General features: G+C 43.9%; 1 protein-coding gene across 9 annotated transcripts in view; it reads right to left on the reverse strand.

The window, feature by feature from the left end:
• The window catches only part of Map4k3 (mitogen-activated protein kinase kinase kinase kinase 3), a 157,482-nt gene that overhangs the window by 2,306 nt on the left and 130,535 nt on the right, over positions 1 to 24,641 (reverse strand). For 5 of the 9 annotated variants that reach the window (XM_052746381.1, XM_052746385.1, XM_052746383.1 and 2 more), the window contains 11 exons: positions 23,585 to 23,669; positions 21,548 to 21,627; positions 18,027 to 18,087; positions 17,832 to 17,949; positions 14,609 to 14,667; positions 12,794 to 12,897; positions 9,347 to 9,518; positions 6,031 to 6,120; positions 4,246 to 4,314; positions 4,079 to 4,171; positions 2,171 to 2,241 (listed from right to left, as the gene is read on the reverse strand). In XM_052746381.1, coding sequence (XP_052602341.1) covers positions 2,171 to 2,241; positions 4,079 to 4,171; positions 4,246 to 4,314; positions 6,031 to 6,120; positions 9,347 to 9,518; positions 12,794 to 12,897; positions 14,609 to 14,667; positions 17,832 to 17,949; positions 18,027 to 18,087; positions 21,548 to 21,627; positions 23,585 to 23,669 — 1,002 coding nt within the window. The remainder of the gene's footprint in view (positions 1 to 2,170; positions 2,242 to 4,078; positions 4,172 to 4,245; positions 4,315 to 6,030; positions 6,121 to 9,346; positions 9,519 to 12,793; positions 12,898 to 14,608; positions 14,668 to 17,831; positions 17,950 to 18,026; positions 18,088 to 21,547; positions 21,628 to 23,584; positions 23,670 to 24,641) is intronic. The other 4 variants (XM_052746388.1, XM_052746387.1, XM_052746386.1 and 1 more) reach the window with 1 other exon arrangement.

Here is a 24,641-nt window from a genome sequence, read left to right on the forward strand (position 1 = left end):
ATCTTGTTTGGACAGTTCACGAGCAACATTATAGCAAACACCACCACCACCCCACAAACCCCCACAATGTGTAGGATGGAAAAGGTCTTGGCCTCATTATTCATATGTTACAAGTTTATAATCACATCAATTTTTTAGTTAAGGAAAAAATGTGGTGAATTTGGAATTAATCCTAAAATACTGGTGAAAGAAAATTACTTGTTGGAAGTCCATAGACTTCCAGGGAAACTCTTAATGACAAATTCAGTTTATTCATCCAAAGTGTCTTGTCACTCATGTTAACTTGAGTGGTTGCTATGCAGTCTGACAGGAAACATTTAAAAGCCAGCGGAGAGTTTGAATTTATTAGCTGGGATTTCAGGGGAGAGGTGTGCTTGGCTGGGCACAGTTCTGGTCCTGTAGACTGGACAGGAATGGTCTCTCCCCACATTCCTCTAAGTACAAGCCAGTCTAACGCTTGGGACATGCTCCAGACTAACAAGCAGGTTCCCACTTCTTCCCTGGTGGATGCTCCCTCAGTGTGACCAACTAACTACTAACCACTTGAGGACTAAAGACTGAGACTACAAAAGAGAAACTCAGTGTTCGTAGAACACAAAATAGTCCAAACGATGCCTCTAGCAACAAGCCCTTTTAGTGTTATAGGCTGAAACTTAAATATTCACTTTGATGTTGAAATGAAATTTATTCCACTAAAGCCCTACATCGAGCTGTTCTACAGACATGAGTGTCTCTTCCCCTCTGGTGTGACAGGGCACTGGTGAAGGAAACCCCTTCACTTCAGCAATGGTGGCTCGGGCCTGTGACTGCTAGGGAAGCAGGGCTTGGCCGGCTGGAAGGATATGACGTTCTTGGAGGTGTACTGTGTGGTTTTGAAAAGGCCTCCATGTAAGATTTTGAACAAACTTACTTTCCTTCTTCCTCCTGCCCCCAAACCCCCTTTTCTATTCCAACCTGCTCAAGTGATGCCCCTGAGATTGGCTTGGGGATCCCGGGGAAGTTTTTGATGGTTTTACCTGCCTGTAATATTTTAGGGGCAACCATTCTTCTCCCTCATGCTAACCCCAGCCTTGCCAGCAGAAAGGCTAGGCTGAACTAAGGACATCAGTGTCTTAAGAGTTATTTCTGTACAGTAGGAAGCGCTTATACAAGAGGACAACAGTCACGTCACGTGAATAAAGGATCGAGAGGCAAGATGGCTCCTCAGCGATTCGAGGGTCACTGTTGTTAAGGCAGGACAGAGCGTCCTGGGTCTGGGGAGGTCATCTGAGTAGTGGCAGAGGTTCTTGTTGGAGTCTAAGGGTGGTTGTGTGGAAGCACATGGAGTATGGACTGAAGCTGGCTGGCTGATGAGTGGAGAGAAGGTACTAGAGTCTCGGAGCATGTGCTACTGATCCCGTCACTGGACTGAACACAGTAACCACAAACAGAGCTATCACTGGGATCACTTAGGAACTTCACAGTGTTGAGAGAACTGCTTGAAACAGATTTTGTATCATCACAGCCAGACATTACATGGAGACAGTCCAAACTGGAGGTCTCCATCGGGTCCCTCCCTCAGAGATTGGGGAACCTCTTGGAAGAGGGGGAGGAAAGACTAGGAATCAGAGGGAATGGAGGACACCAGAACATGGCCATAGAATCAACTAAGCAGGGCTCACACAGGCTCACAGAGACTGACACAGCAAACCCAGGGCCTGCAGAGGTCTGCACCGGGTCCTCTGTGTGTCTTATGACCATCAGTCCTTCTGTGGGACTCCTCAGGGTAGAGTGGGTGTATCTCAGACTCTTTTCCTCCACTGGGCTGCCTCGTCTAGCCTCAGCGGGAGGGCATGTGTCTAGTCTCATTGTATCTTGTTCTGTTCGGCTGTCAACTTTTGGAGGCTTTTCTGAAAAGGAAACAGAGAGGGAGTGGATCTGGGGAAGGGGCGGGAGAGCTAGGAGGAGAGGAGGGAGGGAAACCGTGGTTGGGATGTATTGTATGAGGGAAGAATCTATTTTCAGTTAAAAACCGAAACAGAAAAGAAGACAGGTCTTACTCTGTTGCCTAGGCTGGATCCGAACTCTTGGCTCAAATGATCCTCCGGCCCAAGCCTCCTAACACTAAGACGACACTATGCCTGCCCCCTTATGACTACTTAATGAACACACTTCAAAAAAGACGGCTTACCTCATTAGATCTAAAACTTCGACCTTGCATCCCGTGTTTCCAGAAAGCTAGAACACTGTCTTGTAGACAAACTAGTGGGCAAGAACAACCCAGTTACTGTTAACGGTACAGAAGCCCAGTGACAAGCACCCTTCATGCCTGCCTATCCCGCACAGCAATGGTCCCACTGCCACCTCCCTACTGCACAGATATGGCGTCCTTACCTCTGGGATTTAAAACATTTAATATACATGGTGCATTCACCTTTTTGGTATGAAAAACTTACTGAAAATATGCACTAGACATTTGTTAAGTTAAAAAATAAAACATATGAACACACAAAAGTACAGACAACAGTAGAGAAGCCATATGCACACTCCTCCCAATTATCAAATCATAATCATTCGCCTTTGCTCCAAACAAAGACAAACACACCTAGATTCCCTCAACCCCACCCAGATCTCATCTGACCTGCCTTCCTCGCTCGGACAGCACTGTAATCAACTTTGCATTTATCAGTCTTGGATGTGTTTACATTAATTAGTTTCACATTGTCTTTTTTGTTTTTGTTTGTTTGTTTGTTTTTCCAGAGCTAAGGACCGAACCCAGGGCCTTGCGCTTACTAGACAAGCTCTTTACCACTGAGCTAAATTCTCCAACCCAGTTCCACATTGTCAAGGTAACGTTACGTTGAAGTTTCCTACTGCCATCCACTTGTTATGATGAACAAGTATTTCTATTTTTCCTTATTATAAACAATGGCACACTAGTCATTCTTGGGCATGTTTCTGAAAACCTGCACAATATTTTCTGAGGCATGGCATTAGAAGCAGAAACAGTGGGACATAGGGCACAGGCATAAATAAGGGCGATTTTAGTTTTACATGTTTCTGTCTTCCAGTTCCATATTTACACCGTTGATATAGTGTAACTGGAGGAAGAAATCTGATTTGTTTCCTGAAGAAATCTAATGGTGCTGGCATCGTTTCCCACTGACATACAACACTCTGAGTTTCCATTTACATGTGGTCCTAGTCTGTCCTTCTCGTGTCCCATTCTTCTGTTAGTACCTGTGCTGACAAACACACTGTTTGCTCTTGGCCTTGGCCTCTGCCAATGTATGTACATGAAAAACTATTTTATTGGCAAAATACATAAAAACCCCACCTCAAACCCCAAACCTGTGTATGACATAAAAAAAACACCCCAAACCCGTGCACGACATAAAAAAAAAAACCAACAAAAACCACCCCAAACCTGTGCACGTTAATCCTAATTGTTCTTTTCTCCAGCCCTGCAATTCATGATCACTTTGTTATACTTTTTCAGCATGTTAAGATACTGATATGCCAGAAATCCCTTCCAGAGACTACAACCACTCATGAGAAAATGGCAAGAAGTAAATTTTGTTTATGTTTTAGAGATAGGGTCTCGAGATGCTAGGTTTCTGAGCTGGACTGGAATTTGCTCTGTAGCCCAGGCTGGCCATGAGCTCACAATCTTCCTATCTCAGTCTCTTGAGTTCTGGGGATGCACGGATGCATCACTACTCCTGGCTGAAGGAACTCTTAGACACCAAACTCTCTGAGCAGCAGAAACAACTGCAAATGCAGCAGGATGTACCAAGTCCAGATTTTAAAGCACTGACAGGGGACCCACAGGACTCTGGAGGAAACGTGAACTCATAACATGTTGTAAGAAATACTATTTAACTTTGTGAATGCCACATCTGAAAGGAAGCAACCATTTACAGTGCATGTGACTATTACACAGACTAGAGAATGTACAAAAAGGAACCCTGACAGTGACCTCATGCTATTATATCCAAATGGAAAAGGCCTTAACAATATATATTCACAACGTCAGCAACTATCAGACAGACCATTTGAAACAGTTCACAATGCAAAGAAATACAAAGCAATGACTCACCTATGGACTCTATCTGGAAATCAAAGGTGAGCTCTGATGATAATTTCCTGCTGGATTTCAATCTTCCTTGGAGATTCACTATTTTTATACAACCTACAGGAAAACAGAAGTCACTCAATAGTCTGAGGAGAGAAATCTTACCAGAGAAGACACAAATGGACACTTACAATCCAAGCACACGAGGATGGTGTCTCTCTCCAGCTGGGTTACATGAGTGACGTTTGTCTGCGGGGTATCTACAACACAATTACAGCCGGATAAAGTTACAGAAAGCTACAGTATTTACAATGTATTTTTCTTACACAAAGAGACTTGCGGACTGCTGTGTTTGAAATGGATGAACGTCTCTTGCAGGGCACACAGAGTCTGCACTGGGTCACGTGTGTTCTGACACCGATGTGGACATCAGGCACAGCAGAGCCGCTCCTGTCTGGTCTACTGCTAGTGAGGGCGCTAATCATACATTATTGTAAATACATTTGAAGTCAGGAGTCTTGCCTTGTAAATACCGTCCTGGCCAGTTTCTGATTTTAAACTCAGGAGATCTGGGCTGTGCTTTGAAGATCACCAGATGCTCTTAGCTCATGTGATCAACATGTATTAATGAAAGAATTGGAGAGTAACAAATTACTTTTTAACTGTAAATAAGCTAAAATACTGAAGCTTTTTCCAGAAGCTCATAATGTGTCTGTGGGGTGTGTAGCTGGTTATGTGTGTGTGTGCTTGCCTGGGCTCTGTGTGTAGGCCAGAGGTCAGCACTGGGTGTCTTCTACAATTCTCCTAGTCTCTTGAGTCAGGGTCTGTCACTGAACCTGAACTTGCTGTTTGCTCTGACTGTCCCCACACTAAGGTTACAGATGCACGACACGTGGGTCCTGGGAATCCAAACTCAGTTCCTCATCATCGCCCAGGCCCCAGATTATCCTTAGGAGACACTGGTGCCCCAACAATACTCTCAAGATTCCCCGAGAAACTGGAGTGTGAGAGCCTGGGCCAATAGAAAGGAAAGCCCAAATCTTTCCCTCTGTCTTCATCTCGTGAACTCTGAGAGATAGCTCCTGTATTTATGGAAATCCTTCAGATAAAACCGTGGTAAGATTCTTGGAAGGGAGCTGTTTTAAAGTCTTTTGTCAGGAAATGAGGCCTTTTATTTAACAATTAGAGTGCATTTAAAATTCAAACACTTCAGAGATCTAAGACATTATTGAAACTGACTGACAGCAAAATATTTCTCACTCAGCAATCTTTTCCTGTCAAATAAAGACAGAACCGGAAAGCATGCGTGTCCCAGCTGTCTCACAGGGAGACAGTGGATAATGGAGAATGTAACAGGCTTTGGGAGAGCCAAAGAGAAACCTCATAATACTGCAAAGGGCTATATTATACACATCTTCCTTCTGCAAAGTCTCTGAAGAAATACGATTCAGTGCAGTGTGCTGCTCAACACCTCGGGCTCCACATGTTGTGAAAGCATTTGACATCTTTTATTCCCCGCCTAAGTATAAAAGTTCCTCAGTTCGTGTGTGTGTGTGTGTGTGTGTGTGTGTGTGTGTGTGTGTGTGTGTGTGTCTGTCTGTCTGTCTGTCCCCTTTCTCTTTTTCTCCTTCTCAACCTCCATCCCTATGCAGTTCTCTGACAGGCTGTCACTCTCTTAGCCCAGGCTGGTTTGGAAGCTGTGTAGCTTGTGCTGGCCTTAAACTTCCAGCAATCTTCCTGCCTCCGCCTCCTGAGTGCTGGGATTCTAGGCTTACTCTTCTTTGTATTAACAGTCTTCTAGACTTCCAAACAACTCCTGCCTAACAATGTCTTACTAGAAACTGTTTCTCTCACATTCCCCTTTTGAGATGTCCATTTTCTATTGCATAGCAAAACATTCCATAGTGGAGTGTATGTCTGGTTGTTGTTGTTTGGGGGAGGGGGTCTCATGTAGTCCAGGCTGGCCTTGAACTCACTATGTAGCTGAGATTGGTCTCGAACTCCTGATCTTCCTGCCTCCACCTCCGAAGTGCTGGGATTACAGGTGTGTACCACCACACTTGGCTCTACAGTATTTTTAAAGAGAAAAAAGTAAAAGGGGCTTTCACCATCAATGGGTTGTTCAAAAACTAAAGATAAGACATTTAAAGGTCATTTTTTAAAGTGTGAGAGTTCAATCTGGTTTATTTACCACAAAACTAACATTTTATGTCTATTATTTTGCTACAGTACAATATGAGTTTCAAACTATAATCAAATTTCTGTAAAAGGACTATTCAGACCTAATATTTGCTAAGGTAATTGGGCTAAGTTGCCATAAAGGAAGTGCCTGTTCAGTAACTTGGCAATACAGATTTAATACTTGAGAAAATAAATTATATAGAAATTATTTTCAAATATCCTCACAAATACTTCAGAAATAGTCATTAACTTACATATGTATCTGAACTTGAAATCATTTAAAGTTTCATTAAAGATACTGAGTACAAGAATACCAACTATAGGAGACATCGTTCTGAAGGTATTCTAAGGTAGCCTCCCTTCCAAGGCACTGTCTTCTCTATGAGTCTGAGATTGGTGTATACATGAATTTGAAGAAAATTATTTTATTGCTTATGTGTTATGGGTGTTTGGCCTACATGTCTGTCTGTGCACCACTTCACTGCCTGGTTCCTGAGGAGGCCAGAAGAGCCCCTGGAAAAGAAGTTACAGACAGGTGTGAGCTGCCACGTGGGTGTTGGGAATAGAACCCACGTCCTCTGGAAGAGCAGCCAGTGCTCTTAACCACGGAGCCATCTCTCCAGAGTCGGCACTATTCTCTTAAGGCATGGTGGTCTCCTTAACATCACCAGCACTGACTGTGGCTAACAAAGGAAGCACTCTGGAGCTGGGGCCTAGCAGTTCTCTGATGGAGGTCACATTTGGGGAGCACTGGCTTTCACTAACTACTCAGTGATCTCTTTGACTGATATTCTTACTAAAGTGACAGAGTGAGATTAAGAAGGTAAAAATTAAATTTAAATACCTGAAAATATAAATGCTATGAAATGCATACATTTAAAAAAATATTATTTTGAGACAATGTCCTTGTTATGTAGCCCAGGCTAGCCATCTCTCTGACTCAGCCTCCTAAGTGCTGGGTCTTCTGGTGTGCACTTCCAGGCCTGGCCTCTGGCAGCTGTAAATGGTTCCTTCATTAATATGCACTTCAGAAAGCCTCACTCTTTATGTGAATAGTAGCACCAAACAACTGAATTCTGTAAAACTCTAAAAACTAGTGTGAAAAGAGATGGAAAGCACTATCAAAATATTAAGATTATTTGCCCATATCTCAAACTGTTACTTGGTTTTTGAGAAACATGATTCAGTTGGAAATATTAATACAGTCTTTTCAAAGTAAAATTACTAGAAATGTGTGTGACTTCTATATTTTGAGGGGGAGAGAGAGAGCTTGGGATTGAACTCCAGCCTTTATGTGTGCACTTTTTAAATTGTTCTTTTTAATTATGTGTGTGTGTGTGTGTGTGTGTGTGTGTGTGTGTGTGTGTGTGTGTAGGGATTTGTACACATGAACGCAGGTTCCCTTGGAGGTCAGAAGAAGGTGTCAGATCCCTTGGAGCTGGAGTTACAAGTAGTTGTGAGCTTCTTGCCATGGGTGCTGGGAACTGAACTTGGGTCCTCTCCAAGAGCAGTGTGTGCTGCTCACTTCTGTGCCTTCTCTGCAGCCACGGAAGCTCCTGGCCTGGGTGTACTTTGCATTAAATATGTACTTCCTATCCGGTCACACCAGCAGCCTACAGAAGTGATCAGAGCTTATTTGTTGCCTTTGAGATAAACAGCTGTCTGAAGTGCATGACTTTAAATAATATATTCCTCAAAAGTCAGAAGAACACACTGGGATCTACCTCATTTTATAGTAAGACGTGTGTTCCTATGAAAAAATGTTTAACAAATATATGCGGTTATGTGGTCTGGATCTGAAATGTCTTCAATCGGCTCATGTCTTAAACCTTTCATTTTACATTTTGTACATGTATTTACTTGTGTGTGCATGTGAGTTATAGTATGATGTGGAGGCCAGAGGACAACTTGTAGGACTCAGTGCTCTGCCATGTGGTGGGAAGGCCAGGCAAATACCATGACAGGCTCCTAATAACTCAGTTAAGGACCAGGCCTCAGTTCCTGCCTCTTGAAACTGGACAGACAGTTTCCGAGGAAGCCACGAACAAAGGGCAATTGATCACCAATGCCCCCAACGGCAAGGATGAGGGGAACTACAGTACCAGGCCTGAGCCAGCCCCACAGTAGCTCAGGCAATAACCAAATAAGGACAGCTTGGGACTTGTCCAGACTTGCCCCCAAATGGAAAAACTATAGCTTTAGCCAACCCCTGCTAGCCCTAACCAAACATACTAATATGATTGCCACTCACGTAAGCCAATCATAGATAGAATGACCCAACTGCTTTTAGAATTCCTTTAACTGAGAAGAAAAGAGCCTGCAAGCTTCTCTCCAGGTCTCCATTTTGCCTTTGTGTTGGATGTGTGGCCCCAGCATGCTGGTACTTCTTATTCTTGAGAATTAAATACTCTTGCTGATTGCATACACATCTGGTGGTCTTTTGTGGGACTTCTCTAGGACCCTAACAGTTGGTCCCCGGTATAGAACTCTGGTCATCATGTTTGGCAGCAAGCTCCTTTACCCTCTGGGCCTTCTTGCTGGCCCCTCATGTTTTATTCTTGTTCCCGATTGGTTGGTGGTGCTATTTAAAGAAGCTGATGGAAGGTTATCAGTAGGGACAAGGCTTTTAAGGTGTATACATAGCCTGTCTCCTACTTCCTGTCTTGTTCTGTTTCCTGGTCGGGCACGATCTGAATGGGGGCCATCACATGCTCCCATTGCCAGAACTGCTCTGCTCTGTACCACAGCAGGCTTCCCTACCACAGTGGTTGAAGCCTTTTGAAGCCATGAACCAAAATAAATCTTTCTAAGTTGTTCCTGGTATGTATTTTGGCCATAAAAAGACACATAACAGATTCAGACACCAAATTCATGTCCACATTTAAGTAGTGTATGTACTTTCTATATATGTATTTTTCAATCAAACTGTTTTAAATGTGTTAAACACACTAGCTATAATGTAGAGCATGTTATCTCTTCTTCCAGTTCACTAATATAGTTATTTAAGACTGGCTTTTTATGCAGTTTCTGCTTGCTGGGAAATACAGAACGCTTATTGCCTTTAAAACAACCACATGCAGTAGCTTTAATAACTCCGTAATGATCACAAACCTGATTCTGTAAACCATGACGAGGTAGAGTTTGGATTGACAGTCTCAAATCGAACCACCTGGTTGAAGTCTCGTCCTCTACTGACCCCAACACACACCAGAGGGTACTCCTGCTCAGAGACCACCAACATCTCAAACATCCGCAGTGGGCACGGCATCGGAAAGTCTATGTGCTGGAGGAGACACAAACAGGTTGAGCAGAGGGGCCGAGGCCACAGCATCCGGAGCGGCAGGGAGCGGCGATCTGAGCCTCCCCGGACGCGGAAGGGCTTTCCTCTCTCAAGACTGCTTCTTGCTCCAGGGACCCAGAGTGTGCAGATAAATCCGAAGTTCAAAGTATCTTTATTAACAGGAAGTTGAAATTACACAGTTTTGGATACTAGTGCCGGAAAAGAATCTCCCGAGAGAGCTAGAAAATGAAGTTCAGGAGCTGAGTGACTGGCTAGCCCTGCGCCATAAGTTCTTCAGTGATACTCATCTGCTTTCCTTACCAGATGAGCAAGCATGGAGGAAAGACAAGCAGTACCAACCCACACATGAACAGAAAGAGATGAGCCTCCCAACTCAAGGGATTGCATCAATACGTCAACTTTGATTCAATGCCACTCTTTAATTTTATGTAACTTTACAATTATTTTTATATTGCTCTAAAGAAAACAAATACATTCCCAGGTTGGAGATCTGAAAATAAGGAACACTAACTTCATTAGTACCCAGGGACAAAACAACACGATATGCCCATATCCACCAGAATGGCTGAAACTGAGTGACAGCAAGCATGAGAGCCCAGTCAAGGGTGGTGGGGACAGCCAATGGTTAGATACACCATCTACCAATGTCCAGCACTTGCCTTACGACTCAACAGTATCCGAGGTAACCTACAGAAGGGACGGGCATTCACAGGAGACTACGCCCAAGTGTTCATGGCAGACTGTTCAGAAGAGCTAGGAAACATTCAACTGGCTGATAGCAACAGGAGGGATAGAACACCGAGGCCAGAAGAGGGGCTCAGATCTCCTAAAATCAGAGCTACAGATGGCTGTGAACCACGGTGTTGGTGCTGGGACCCGAACCTGTGTCCTCTGGAAGAATAACCACTGATTCACCTCTCCAGACCTAAGCCTGTCTTACTTTTAAAATAACTTAAGTTTTAGTTATGTGTGTGTGTGTCTGCAGGTGCTGGAGGAGGCAGAGGTGATGGATCCCACGGACCTGCAGTTACAGGAGGTGCCAGCCACCTGATGTGGGTTTTGGGACCTGAACTCAGGTCCTCTCTAAAGCAGAATGTGCTCCTAATGGCTATCTTCAGCCCAACCTTCCATATTTATGATCAGGGAATTTAAAGAACTTTCAGATGTGGTTAAGACTACTAAAGGAGGAAGAAAATGATCCTTCTGGATCTTTTTGTTCTGAGCATGAAAGGAGCCAATAGGCTTTGACTCTCAGTGATATCAGGTGAGGACAGAAGTCACTAACAGCATGGATTCCTGATGTAGACCCAGGAGCTCCAGTGAGTGAGGGCAGTCCCTCCATCCAACTTACTCTAGTACACAGCACTGAGTCTTTAGAGGGAGAACAGTGTGGTTGGGAAGATCTCTAGTTTAACCTTATTTATGATAAAACAAAAACATAGCCTAATGAGGCGCACACTGCCAGAAATACCACCAAGAGGAAGAACACAGAAAGCAAGTTTTTGAATGCGTCTAATAAACAGTCACAGTATAGAAGCACCGAGAAAAATGAGTATCAAATTCATAAACGAGATGTGCGGTGCAGAGAAGTCATAAAGCAGACACAGGAAGGGGAGCTCAAGAACCATCGGGAAAAGGGTGCGGGACAGTCTTGCAGGAGGGGCCAGTGTGCACTCACCCGCTGTCTCAGAATGCTGGCCACAGACCTCGATAGTCAGTCAGATCAAGCTCCCCAGTGCCATTCACTTAGAAAAGAGAAGCCATGGAGGGGGACCCTGACACTTGCTGCACGTATTCCCTCCTGCGTGCTTTGTGTGTTGTATGTATGTGTCATGTGTGTGTGGAGGCCAGAGGAGGCTGTCAGGTGTCTTCTCCACCATTCATTTCCTTATTCCTTTGAGACAGGCTCTCTCACTGACCCTGGAGCTTGCTGTTTCTCTGACAGGCAGGCTGGCCAGCAGCCCCAGAGACCCTCCCCACCCTCTAAGCATCTGCACATGGCTATACCCACCCCTCTTTTTACATGGGGATCCACATGAGGGCCTCATGCATGTACAGCAAGCATTCTTATCTGCTGAACCACGTCCCCAGACCTTCCTGCACGTTCTTGATCTTTCGAGCCCCTTTAATGGAGACATGGTCTAACACAACAGGAAGTGACCCATGGAAGTCATTCATGCAGAAGCTTAACCGTCTTCTCGGTGTGTGTGGGTAACGGATACCATGAAAGTTTTAACTTTATAGACGTGAAGAATGGGAGGACCAGGAAGGCTGTAGCTGAAGTAAAATAAGGAAGAAAGGGCAGGAAGGGCAGGGAGAGACTGGAAAATCCAAACTGTACAGAGATTGCAGCGCCACCTAGGGAAATACTTTTTTGCACTAGGCAAGATAAAAGAGAGGCTGGGGGGCGGGGGAAGGAAAAACAAAACAAAACAATTTTGCCTCAAAAAGGCCGCATGCTCTAGGAAATTAATACGACTACTTTCCCTTAGGCTTCCGAGTTAGAGAATTTCTGTTGCAGTGAAATTATTTTTGGAATTACTACCTCAAAAGGTTTTCAAATTTTCTTTAGCGTCAATGAAGCCAGAGAGGGACATTAGCGTGAGGACCAAAGTTGTCTGCCGTTGTCTGTAGACTTCAGGTGACAGGAAGTCAGTGCCAGGGACTTCCTGTTCTGTACCACAGTTCTGAAGGCACCTATTCCAGTTCCCTGACAGGTATTCCACAGGGACCAAATGCTCGAGAAACACGACCACACCAGAGCAAATAAAACAACTGGAAAAACGTCACTTGGCGTTTACTTGGCGGGACTGATGTTCTTTAGACTTTAAAAAATATTTCCCTTATTTTTTTTTTGTTTTTGTTTGTTTTTTTGAGACAGGGTCTCATTACCCTAGCCTGGCCTTGAACTCCTGATCCTTTTACCTCCCTCTCCCAAGTGCTAGGATCACAGGTACCACCACCACACCTAGAACTTCCTTGAAAATATTTCGAAGATGAATTATTAGTGAAAGATCCTGAGGAAACGTAAAGCCCCCAGTTCTCCCGAGGCCATGGGAAGGCTGGGCTCTTTCCAATCCCTCACTGCTATACCCTAAACTACTCTCTGGAACTTTCCATGGCCAACCACGTAGCTTTTACAATCTACCACACAATCCAAAAATCATCAGAATTGAGAATTAGCTGAAAAAAAGTTTTCTCTTAAAGAACAGAAAAGCTAACACGGGGCTCATACTGAGGACGCCATGAATGCTTACCTTAATTAACATAAATTTCTGCATTGGCTCAACCCATTCTAATAGAACGATGCTAGTCTGAAGTGCTCCGCACAGGTATTTATGGCCCGTGTAAGGATTTCTTACTGAAAAGGCAAAAAAGTAAACATTAGTTTTCTTAGTGTATAAAATCCTTACATTAATAGTTACATGCCCCTCTACTCCCCCTCTAAAAATATTTTTAACAAAAACTCAAAAGCAGGCTGCCCGTTTGTTCTTGATCATATAGAAGGGGGAACGAGAAATACTGTTTCAGGAGATGGCCAGAGGCGCCCCCAGCACTTAAGGAGCTTTGTTTACATGCACCCGTGGGGCTGCTGACACCATCTGGAGTCATGTGCACAGTGTCAGGGAAGTTAGCTGAGGCTGCCCCACACTGAAGAAAGGGCCAAGGTGAATTTGGGGAGAAGTTGTCAAAGGATAGGGAATTCAAATTCAGGTGGTCACAGGGTGCTGTTGACAGTAATGTGTAGAGCTTGGCTTCTAAAACTAAAATATTTACTTACCCTCTTTTTTATTATACCCCTTCTGTGGTCGCTACAAAACATTACAGGCACTAGTCACACTTTATAATATAAGCTTACAAATAATAAAACTGAACTGCCTCAGGTTTTTTAGCTTTTTTTTACATTTAAGATATATTTAAATACATGGAAATAAGGGGTTTTTCAAAAACTGTATGAAGGACAAAATCCATTAACTTCGTATAGGTTTGAAACAGTAAAAAGGCAGAGGCACTGAGGGGCAATACGACCCAGCCGAAGCCAACAGAAAAGCCCAGCTGGGAAATCGGAGACGAGGAAAACACGGTCTCTTTCTTCACACAGAGCCAAGTCATCGAGCGGCTGGGTTAGCTGCCACTCCAGGGCCAAGTCCACACAGCGCTGTCTGTCAGCAGCCCAGCCTCGCAGCTGTTCCCATTTCCTCTGAGCTCTCTGCCCGGCCTCTGGACCTGAGGCCTCAGCCTCGCCCATCTCGTCTCTGCACTGCTCCTGTCTGGCTCGGTTAGTCCTTGTGCGTGGACTGTAGCAGAGGTCACGTCCACATTGATCCTCACACACCTAATGCATCTGTTCACAAGAATCCACCCAGCTCTGCATCCTGCGTCCAGCTGAGTATTCAGCACTGAGCATGGAAGTGACAGGATCCATTTTCCCTCACGTTTATGTCATTCTGATCCATGTCCTCTCCAGCTACTCCCAGTTCATCCTCCCGAGGCCTGCACAGCCCAGAGGCCTTTCCCAGCGGCCAGTGTTTAGCGGTCTTTCCACACACCGGCAGTGTAAGGGCAGTGTGCTCCCGTCCCTCTTTCCCCAGCAGTCACTTACGGGGAGGAAACCATTTGGGCTTTTGTTGTCATGTGTAATCAGAAAACGAGTTGTTACAAGGGTCGGGGGGGGGGGGGGGGGGGGGGGGAAGCAATCTGGTCCAGAAGTGTGTGCCCAAGGGAACTACAACCTTCCTGTCATGAACACCGGTTCACAACCACAGGTATCAGAGTGCATGCTGAGTGAGTGAACAAGAGCAGCTGCCTGAGCCCTCTGTAACCATTCACAGGGAACAAGCCACGCTTACTTCCGGTGATGAAAGTCACCACCATCTCAGTGATGACAACAATCAACAAAACATCTGCTGAGCACCTGCTACGTGGAGGGTACTGTATTTGTCTTAGTCTACACAGACATGGAAAGGCCAAGAACTCTGCTTTACTTGAGAGGTGAGGGGAGCTGAGCTACACCTATAGGATGTGAGCCTCACAGGGTTCCCTTATAGTCTGCAAAGCGGGAGTCTACTTACCCACACAGCACTTCTGACAGCCCTTGGTTTCGGGGATTTTTGCTGATACAGCAAACTTCCTAAATTGGAACGGAGAAGAGTATGTGATGCAGGCAGGCAAACGGTGCATTGCAAAGACGCTGTTACAGATCGGGGGGGGGGGGGGGGGGTGGGGGGGGGGGTGGGTAGGGGTGGGGGTGGGGCAGGAGCTAAAAGTCAGTTCTGCTGAGTCTACATTAAAGTGAGGATACAGGGCTGGCAGGACAGGTCGGGGGTGAAGAAAGGTATTTGCTACCAAGCCTGATGACTGGAGTTTAATCCCTGGCACCCTAATTAATGGTGGACGGTTGTCATCTAATGTCCTCACGCACGCTGTGGTACGAGTGTGGGCGCACGCACAACACACACACACACAAAGTTAATAAGTAAATAAATGTAAAAGGTTAAAATACATTGGATCCCTTTCTCAGGTCCTTCCACTAGTTCCGAATGGATTAAACTTTTAAGTTAAAACAAAACCATGGAGTATTTTGAATACAGAAGAATATGACCTTAGGAATGACTTTTTAAAATGTAAAATCAATAGACTACATAAAACACACACACAGGAAGTTGCAGTCTTCATCGGCATATCCCTAGCCCCTCAGATTACAGATGACATTCAATGGGCTGCCTTAGTAGCTCTGGTTTACCAAAGAGTACCAAGTGACAAAAACGAAGAGAGCCAGAAACCAGAAGGCATTTTCAACACACAGGATGGATTAAGTTATGTACAAAGCTGTCTTAGTGGGCGGATGGCTCAGTGATTAAGAGCACGCACTGCTCTTCCAGAGGACCTAAGTTCCAATCCCAACACCCACGTCAGGTGGTTCACAACTGCCTGCAACTCCAGCTCCAGGGGATCTGACGCCCTCTTCTGGCATCTGTAGGTACCTGCACTCAGATGCACGTACCCCCGCCCCCCCCATACACATAAATAAGAATAAATGTTAAAAGAACATTTTAAAGTTGTCTTGCTACTGTAGCCATTGGCAGGACCTTCTCTTGCCTCATGATTCTAATGTTCACCAGTATTGGTGAATTCCATTTTTGGCAAATGTGATCTGAGGGGTTCTACAAACATCTGACTCAAATGTACTGGGCAAAATCAATTTCCAACTATATCTTAAAACTACAATTAAAAACATACAGAGATACTTAAATCTATTAAAGATTTATTTCATTTGCGTGCAGGCGCCTGTGGAAGCCACAAGAGGGCGTCAGATCCCCTGGAGCTAGAGTTACAGGTGGTTGTGAACTGCCCAAAGGAACTCAACTTGGATTCTCTGCAAGAGCACACTACATGCTCTTAACCAACCCTCCTCCTCCCACCAAGGGCCCAAGCCATCTCTCCAACCACCTGCCCCTTAAAGACAGGGTCTTGTGGCCTTAGTTGACTTTCAACTCATCATGTACTTAAGACTAGCCTTTACCTCCTGAGGGCTGGGATGTCAGGCATGTATTATGGTAGTCGATTCCTAGATAATGAAGGCGAGAAGGGAAGGGAATATCTGTGGGTATTTCTAACGCTGCAGATTAATTGTAACAAAACTCCTCAAGTAGTGAGTTAGAGGTAAAATACGCAGACTGGGGTTAAATCTTCCTATATGGAAAGTTCTTAAAGGAAGAGGCAGTCTCTTATTCATGGACAGTGTCTCATCTGTACATGGGAACACTTCATGTATAGTCAGTCAAAACTGAAAAAGTACACACAGCTAAAAACAAAGACCCAAGCACAAAGTCCTCTAAAACATGGTCTGTGTACAACATTTATAAAGCAAAAAATATGCCTTTAAAGTATTATTTTGTTAAATGTGTGTGTTTTGCCTGCAGGCATGTCTGTGCACCACCATGTGCCCAGTGCTCGAAGAAGCCAGAAGATGTCGGATCCGGTATTGGTGATTCTCTGGCTTCACACATATGGTTGAGATCTTCCATGTAGTGCTGGGAAGTGAACTTGGGTCCTCTGGAAGAGCATCCAATGCTCTTAACCACTGAGCATCTGTCTAGCCCCTAGTCTTTATTTTTCCCTCTCAACAAAACATCTTTTTATAGTCTATGAACTTTATACTCCATCGGGGCAGGTTATGTAAATAGCTTAGATACACATTTGGTGGCTGGTCTTTATGCCCACAGCATTTTGGATTATTAAGTTACAAAGCTGGATGGAAAGGCACTATAATAGGTATGTAGACAAACAAAGTGGTAGTTAAAAGAAAAATTACAAATATAGTTGTTACTATCTTAACTGAAGCCCCAAGTCACAATTCCAAACAATCATAAAAATACTCAATTAAATTCGATATATCTACTTTAAGACAGAAAAGCGTAAGTTTTTAAATGGCTTTCATCAGAAGACTACTTAAAAACAAGTGTGTCAGGACTGGAGAAAGAGCTCAGCTGTTAACAGCACTTCCTACTCTTCCAGAAGACTCAAGTTTAGTTCCTCGTACCCATAACTGCCTGGAACTCCAGTGCTAGGGGATCCAATGTTTCCGCGCACACACACACACACACACACACACACACACACACACACACACACAGTAAATAAATAATAAATCAAAGTCTTTAAAAGACATTTGGGCACAAAGGGGCAAACCATGGCCCCACTGTAACTCAGAAGTTAACAACAGAGGCTAAGGGTTTTCATCATTGGCTTTACAATGAATCTTGCAAAGGAAGACTGGCTACATTATAGTTTGACTTAAAAGACCGTTCAAGTTAACAACAAACGAGGAACACTATTACAATAAAAACAAGAGCTCAGCATGACTAAAAATGCAGAGAGCAGAAAAGCAACACTCCTCACCTCCAATTATCTCCAAATGCAAAACACATTAATTCAATAAATCATTTGGATTTTCCAGGCTTAGAAACTGTACTTTGAAAAAAATTCACTTTCTGTAAGTTCACACAAACATGTTAAAAGCAAAGGCAGTGTATATAATGTATGATTACATGAAAAATTAGTTTTATTTTTGTAGAAAAGATAAGCGAAAATTCAGGGAGAAAATGTTTCTGTAATTAGAAAGCACAAATGACAATGATGTTAGAATAAAAAGATGATAAATATGCCCTTGTGAAAATACATTACAACATGGCTTTTTAATGAAAAATTTCTATTAACCCAAACCTCTGCCTTCTACAGAATAAGGGTGCGAGCACGTGATCTCTACGGATAGAAACACAACTCAACAGTTACCTTGGCAGTATTCTATCGGGGAGCTTGTGTGCTGGAATCGATACGGGTAACTTTTGCATCTGTCTTGCATAATCAAAAAGCCCTGGTAAATTATGGGAATAGAGCTGAGAAGCTTTACCTGTGAAGAAGCAAGCACCTCGTAAGAGCAGGTAACAAGCACCAAGCACTGCTAAGGTGTGGAAGGGCGACACTCACCAGATATCGATAGCAAGCAATTGTTCATCACGTATAACCATGTACACCTGCGGGGGAAGAGCTGCCAAACAACACACAAGTTTACAGAGGTTACCACACAATAGCCACGCACATACGTACACAGCACTATGCAAGCTGAATGTCAAGAGGCCAGCTCTTCAGTATTTATTTAAAAATTTTTTTAAAGATTTATTTATTTATTAATTATGTATACAGTGTTCTGCCTGCATGTATGCTTGCAGGCCAGAAGAGGGCACTAGATCTTATTATAGATGGTTGTGAGCCACCATGTGGGTGCTGGGAATTGAACTCGGGCCCTCTGGAAGAACAGTCAGTGCTCTTAACTGCTGAGCCATCTCTCCAGCTCCCGCTCTTCAGTATTTAAAATGCACACTCACAACTACATCAAAGGAAGCAAACTGTCAACATAATCTAAGTTTGAACACATGATTAATTCGTCACCCTGTAATGAGGGGCTACGTAACCCCAAAGAGAATAAGAACATTTTAAGTAACATCTATTCCTTTCTTTGGGTTCTGAGTTAAATGATTAAGTCTCTCCTCTTAAAATGTACTTATCAAGTACATGCGCATACATAATGCAGAAAAAAAGAACATAATGTAGAAGAAGAGACACTGAAACCTAGGTCTGTAGAGAGGCTGCAAGGGACCATGATGAAAACTTGCAAACTACAAAGGCTGGGGTGAGCAGAAGTTGAGAGGAAACATGGGAATCCATCTGTCCATGAAGTGTGTGAGAACTGGGGAACAGCTCAGGAAACTTGATGATATTTGAGTATTGGGGCAAAGAAAAGCGAATCAATATACTTGAAAGGCAGAAAATGGCTGGTCTCATGGAGACCTTTCATTAACAAGCATGAGCAGTCTACACAGTGGCTGCTGGACCAGCACCATCAGCATGACCTGGGCCTGTGTTAGATATGCTAGTTCTCGGACCTCAGCCACACCTCCCAAAGCAGTTCTGAAGTGGGCCAAACACTCAGTCCCTAACCAGACCTGCTGGCAACTGTGGTAGCCACTCAGGGATGTAATTAGGTACCCTGACTTAACAAGCTTGTTGGCTGGGCTTGCTCTGGCAATTCCTACAGGTCTTTCCAAAAGGGACTGGGATGAGGGTAGGGAATAGGAAGAATGGAGAGAAGATAAAATACATCAAGGTTGGGGCTGGAGAGGTGGCTCACTGGCTGTTCTTCCAGAGGTCCTGAGTTCAATTCCCAGCAACCACATGGTGGCTCACAACCATCCGTAATGAGATCTGGTGCCCTCTTCTGGCCTGCAAGCATGCATGTAGCTTGAACACTGTGTACATAATAAATAAATAAATAAATAAATAAATCTTTTTAAAAAAATACACCAAGGCTCTAAGGTATATTAGAGCACCAAGCCATAATAAAATGTAATAATAGAATTGAGAAACAAAGTAAAACCCTTGTTAATACAATCTAAATAAACAATGAAGTGGAAGGCTTCCATCTCACTTATTTGGGAAGTGCATTCATGAAATATTCTTTTCCTCCAACCAAACATAAAAAAATATAGACCATGTACCAACAGCTAACTATGTCTTAAATTCCAATTTCAACACCTATTTTTCTACTTCATGTTTCATTAGCAAACTGTAAGCCAAGCGGGAGTTTACTGGCTACAGTGAGATGGAGAGAGAAAGGGATGACTTATTCTAGATCTCAGAGAACTGTCTCAGCAGCAGGAAGCTGACTGTATCCAATCAGTGTTGACCTACGGCAATTTTCACACAAATAAATACTTAGAAATACTTCCTAAGTGCCAAACATAGGCCTGTGCTGTCTAAACTAATACAGTCACATAGGAAATGTGAGGCTAAAACAAATGCCTTCTCGTTTTCAGCATGGGGCAGTGGACTGGCATTTACACCTAGTTTTAGTCAAGTATTACGTTTCATTTTGGATTTGTTTTTTTAACCACCTTAAAAAAGGGTTTTCCAGATGATCAACACCTGCTTTAGTAAGTTAGGTTCTGGGCAAAGAAATCAGTTTAATGAAAGAATGTAGTAGTTAAGAAGGGCGGGGCCAATATTTTGCCTAGAATCATACTTTCTATCAAAAAGTATGTGACTTCAGTAAACTTATTTTAGTTTTTCTATTAATTTTTCCCCCAAGACAGGGCTTCTCTGTGTAGCTCTGGTTGTCCCGAAACTCTTTCTGTAGACCAGGCTGGCCTCGAACTCAAGAGATCCACCTGCCTCTGCCTCCCGAGTGCTGGGATTAAAGGCCTGTACCACCACTGCCCGGCTAGTCTTTGCATTCTTATCTGGAAGATGGAGCATGTGAGGCTGGGGAGATGGCTCAGTGGTTAAGAACACTGCCTGCTCTTGTGGAGGACCTGGGCTATAGTCTCAGCTCTCACATGGCAGCTCACAACCATCTGTAACTCCAGTTCTAGGGGATCCAATATCCTCTTTTGGCCTGCAGGGCCAGGCACACACACATGGAACGTAAAATTTTTTAAAAAATTAAAATGGTTGAGGGGGCTGGGGATACAGCTCAGTGGTCAAGCCTTGCCTAGGGTGTGCAAACCCTTGGTGGTTTGGTCCCAGCACCTCAAAAAAGAAAAAGTTGAGAAAAGATGGCAATGTTTACTTTTCAATAACTTGTTATTATTTACAGATTTTCTCCATTTTATTTGTAGTAAATTCATATTACTAAAGGAGAATCCATTACCCATCCCATGGGCACTTGGAACCCAATGTGTGAGACTGATGTCCTTGTCCCTCTCATCTTCACGTCTCTGAAAACTGCACTGTCATGTGCAGTTGTGACAGGGACCTCTCCTGAGTCTCCATATGGAACTTGACATTTGATGTGCCAATTCTAATTCTTCTGTCTTTCTCAAGGATAAAGACTTCTCTAGTGAAGTACAAGGGGCAATGTGGTGGGTAGTTAAGGATATGAAGTCGAGTGTACATGTAGCCCAGGCTAGCCATGGGAGGTCTGTGTAGCAAGTGCTCTTAACCACTGAACCATGTCCCCAGCCCTCTGCCCAGACTGAACATGTCTTCATCTTCTGATCACAGGCTCATTGTCTCCCACTATGTCACAAAGAGACATTTCCAAGGGACAGGTCTGCCCATTAGCTCTGGGGTTTGACAATGTATTGTTATTGTTCTGGACTCCCAAATGTTTACTCACTCCTCACACTACTTCACAGCTCCACGTCTTTGTCACTTAGGGTCCACCCAAACACATCTTTCCACCTCTCCAGGAGGTACTGGTGACATTCACCTTCGCGGCCTATAGCCTGTGCTTATTCCTAGAGTGATGGCAAAGTGTGAGTGCTGGAATCTGTCTTTCACTAGGACTGCCAGCTTCCCAAGGGCAGGAACCGAGCCCCGGCCCTGTCTCCAGCATGTGGCAAACAAATGCTCCTTGAATGTTTTATGAATAAAAGAAATGACAAATCACAACTGAAACGTATTTCTAACGTCGACTTAACTAATAAGAAAGAATACAGAAGACAGCCTACCTGCTCCATTGATGTCTCGTGAAGTTCATTGAGATTAAGGGTATAAATGCCCTCTTCAGCACCAAATATCAAGTACTGATCTGAGATAACAGAGATACTTCATTAGCTGACTTCAATACACAAGATATTTTAGAAAGGTGTTTATCATCTACAATTCAGTCAATATGTGTTACCTCTGAAAAGGACTATGATTTTAAACGTTTTAATACGAAGAAGAAATGAGACACTCATAAGCTAAGTTATAGATAAAGTTAGTCTCAGAACAGTGAGGGAGACTGCAGGAGGGAGACATGAAGACGGCCTGGTGGACTCACCAGAGGGTGGGACTGACTGGCAGAGTCTGCAGCTACTTTTTCTAAAGTTCCCTAAAGAGAGGACCATGTGCAAAGACAGTGAAAACCAAGAACTAGAGCAGATTAAAGATGACTTCTACAGATGTGGTGGTTTGAGTAGGCATGGCCCCACAGGCTCATCTATTTCAATGCTCAGTCGCCAGGGAGTGGAACTGTTTGAAAGGATTAGGAGGTGTGGCCTTGGAGGAAGGGTGTCCCTGGGAGGTGGACTTTGAGGTTTCAAAAGCCCATGCCAGGCCTGGCTCTCTCTCTTGGCCCGTGGACCAGGATGCAGCTCTCAGCAACTGCTCCATGTCACGCCTGCTGCCATGCTCCCTTCCACGCTGATAACGGACTAAACCTCTGAAACCACAATCAGGTTCCAAGTGAAGTGCTTTCTCTAAAAAGAGCTGCTGTCTCTTCACAGTGACAGGATGTCGACGAAGACAATAGACTACCTTTTTTTTTTTTGGCTATTCCTGTAAGCCCTAACATAAAAACACAGGATCTGGGCTGGGAAGGCAGAGGAAACAAAACAAAATGGAATAGCTGCTGAGGATGTACCTCAGGAGGAGTGCTTGTTCAGCATGGGCACGGCCCTGGGCTTGATCTCACAAACTGGACATGGTGGCAAACATGTGCAATCACTGACTGGGGGGTGGAGACAAGTGCACTAGAAGTTCATGGTCATCACCGACTAGATAGAAGGTTTGAAGTCAGCTTGGGCTAAAGACTTGGTCGAAAGACAAACCCAACCCATGTTCTGATCATTGCCTGTTAAAAATTTAACCAAAACCTGGGTAGAGCAGTGGTTCTCAACCTTCCTAACGCTGCGACCCTTTAATGCAGTCCTCATGTTGTGGGGACCCCCCAACCATAAAATCAGTTTGTTACTACTTCATAACTGTCATTTTTCTACTGTTGTGAATCGCAATCGTGACCCACAGGTTGAGAACTGCTGTTTTAGATGCTAAGAGAAACTTACCCAACGTCCTATCTAATTGTTTTTAAGACAGTAAAAGGAATACATTATGCTCTTCTCCGGGCTGAGCAGAGTACTCTAATAACCTAGAACATATGAGAACCCCCTAAACTGTGCGGCCTTTAGGACTGGTGCTGGCCTGAGACCTGGGGTCAGACCGCAGGGGGTTAAACCAAAGCGCTCTAGCACCAGCTCCCTGGGAAGGAACAAATCTGAGTGTCGAATGAGAAGACTCATCTTGGATTTTTAGGAGAACACATACATATTTGTCCTCTTACACACGTTCATGTCAGAATGCTCACAGGTGACGCTGTGGGTGTTTTACATAGTTAACGAGAGGGCTGCTGGGATGCAGGGATGCAGAAAGACACCACGTCCTTGACGTGGACCCTCATTACTCTGAATCTGACCCGCTCTACAGCGGTCCCTAGCCTCTGGGGATTTAGGGTCTCAGTCACTTCAGTGGTGGCTCTGTGGAAACGACACACTGGGCAGGAGAGGAAGAAACACTTCGGCAGGAAGTCAGGGAGGCCTGGCATGGTGACCACCACCAACCCTGTGAGCTACCCGCCACCTCAAACCACAATGACAGTACAAATACATTTACCCTAAATCTATATACACAGCAGAACTCTCAGAGAAAGACACCCAGAAAAGGAGTCAAATGAAACTCGTTCAGAGCTCTGTAAAGGACACTTAGAAATGGAAGAAACGGGGCAATACCTCTCGTGTCTGGGTTTATCCAGGACGTGGCACAATGGATTTTCAGGGGACAGCCATTAAAAACCTTTGAAAAACATGCTCCCATCTGGAAAAATAAGGACGCATCAACAGGACAGTAACAGCAATGGTCCCTAACATCACATATGAGGCAGAACTACTTTGTTTAATATGGGAAGCTGCAGAGAACACACTCAAACTAACATCACCCTCACATTACAGAAATAAATGTGTCAAGTCACTCTCCATCTAACTTTTGAAAGAGTAGATCATTTGTTCTGGACATCCACAAGAAACTTTTTGATAGTATTATACAAAGTTTCCTGGTATGGCAACAATTTTGCTGAAGAAAAAAAAATCTCATAAATCAGCATCAATAACTAATTCTGTGTAATAAATAATTTGCCAGTAAAAATCAGAATTTCCTACCAAAACAACATAATATTCTTAAGTAAGAAGAAACTAATAATCTCCACACAAAAAATATTCGTTTGGTTTCTTGACAAAAATGTCATCATTGAGGCCAGGCATGGTGGCCCACACCTTTAATCCCAGCACTCAGGAGGCAGAGGCAGGTGGATCTCTGTGAGTTCGAGGTCAGCCTGGTCTACAGAGTGAGTTCTAGGACAGTCAGCGGATACACAGAGAAACCCTGTCTCAGAAAAAGAAAAAAAGATTAAAAAAAAAAAAGTCATCATTGAATTTTATATTGTAAACTAAAATGCAGGGTTGATTTAAATCCACACACATACTCCAAATTAAAAATAAACAGACTCATTAAGAGGATCAATGTGAGGACAGGCAGGATGTCTCCACAAGAAAAGGCACCTGTCTCTAAGCCTGACCTGAGTTTTATCCCCAGATCTTACACAGTGGAAAGAGAAAACTCACTCCAGGAAGCTATGGCAGAAGCACACATGTACATATGTGAAAACACACACACACATGCACACACAAATATAAAATTTTCTTTTTAAATGAAAAAAGAACAGCTGAGTTGTGATTGTGATGGCTCCTGCTTGTGACGTCAGTGCTGGGGATGTGGGTGGGGAGCAGGCAG

Source organism: Peromyscus californicus, unplaced genomic scaffold, assembly GCF_007827085.1.
Source record: "Peromyscus californicus insignis strain IS unplaced genomic scaffold, ASM782708v3 Scaffold_1__1_contigs__length_55948999, whole genome shotgun sequence".
Classification (NCBI taxonomy): Eukaryota; Metazoa; Chordata; class Mammalia; order Rodentia; family Cricetidae; genus Peromyscus; species Peromyscus californicus.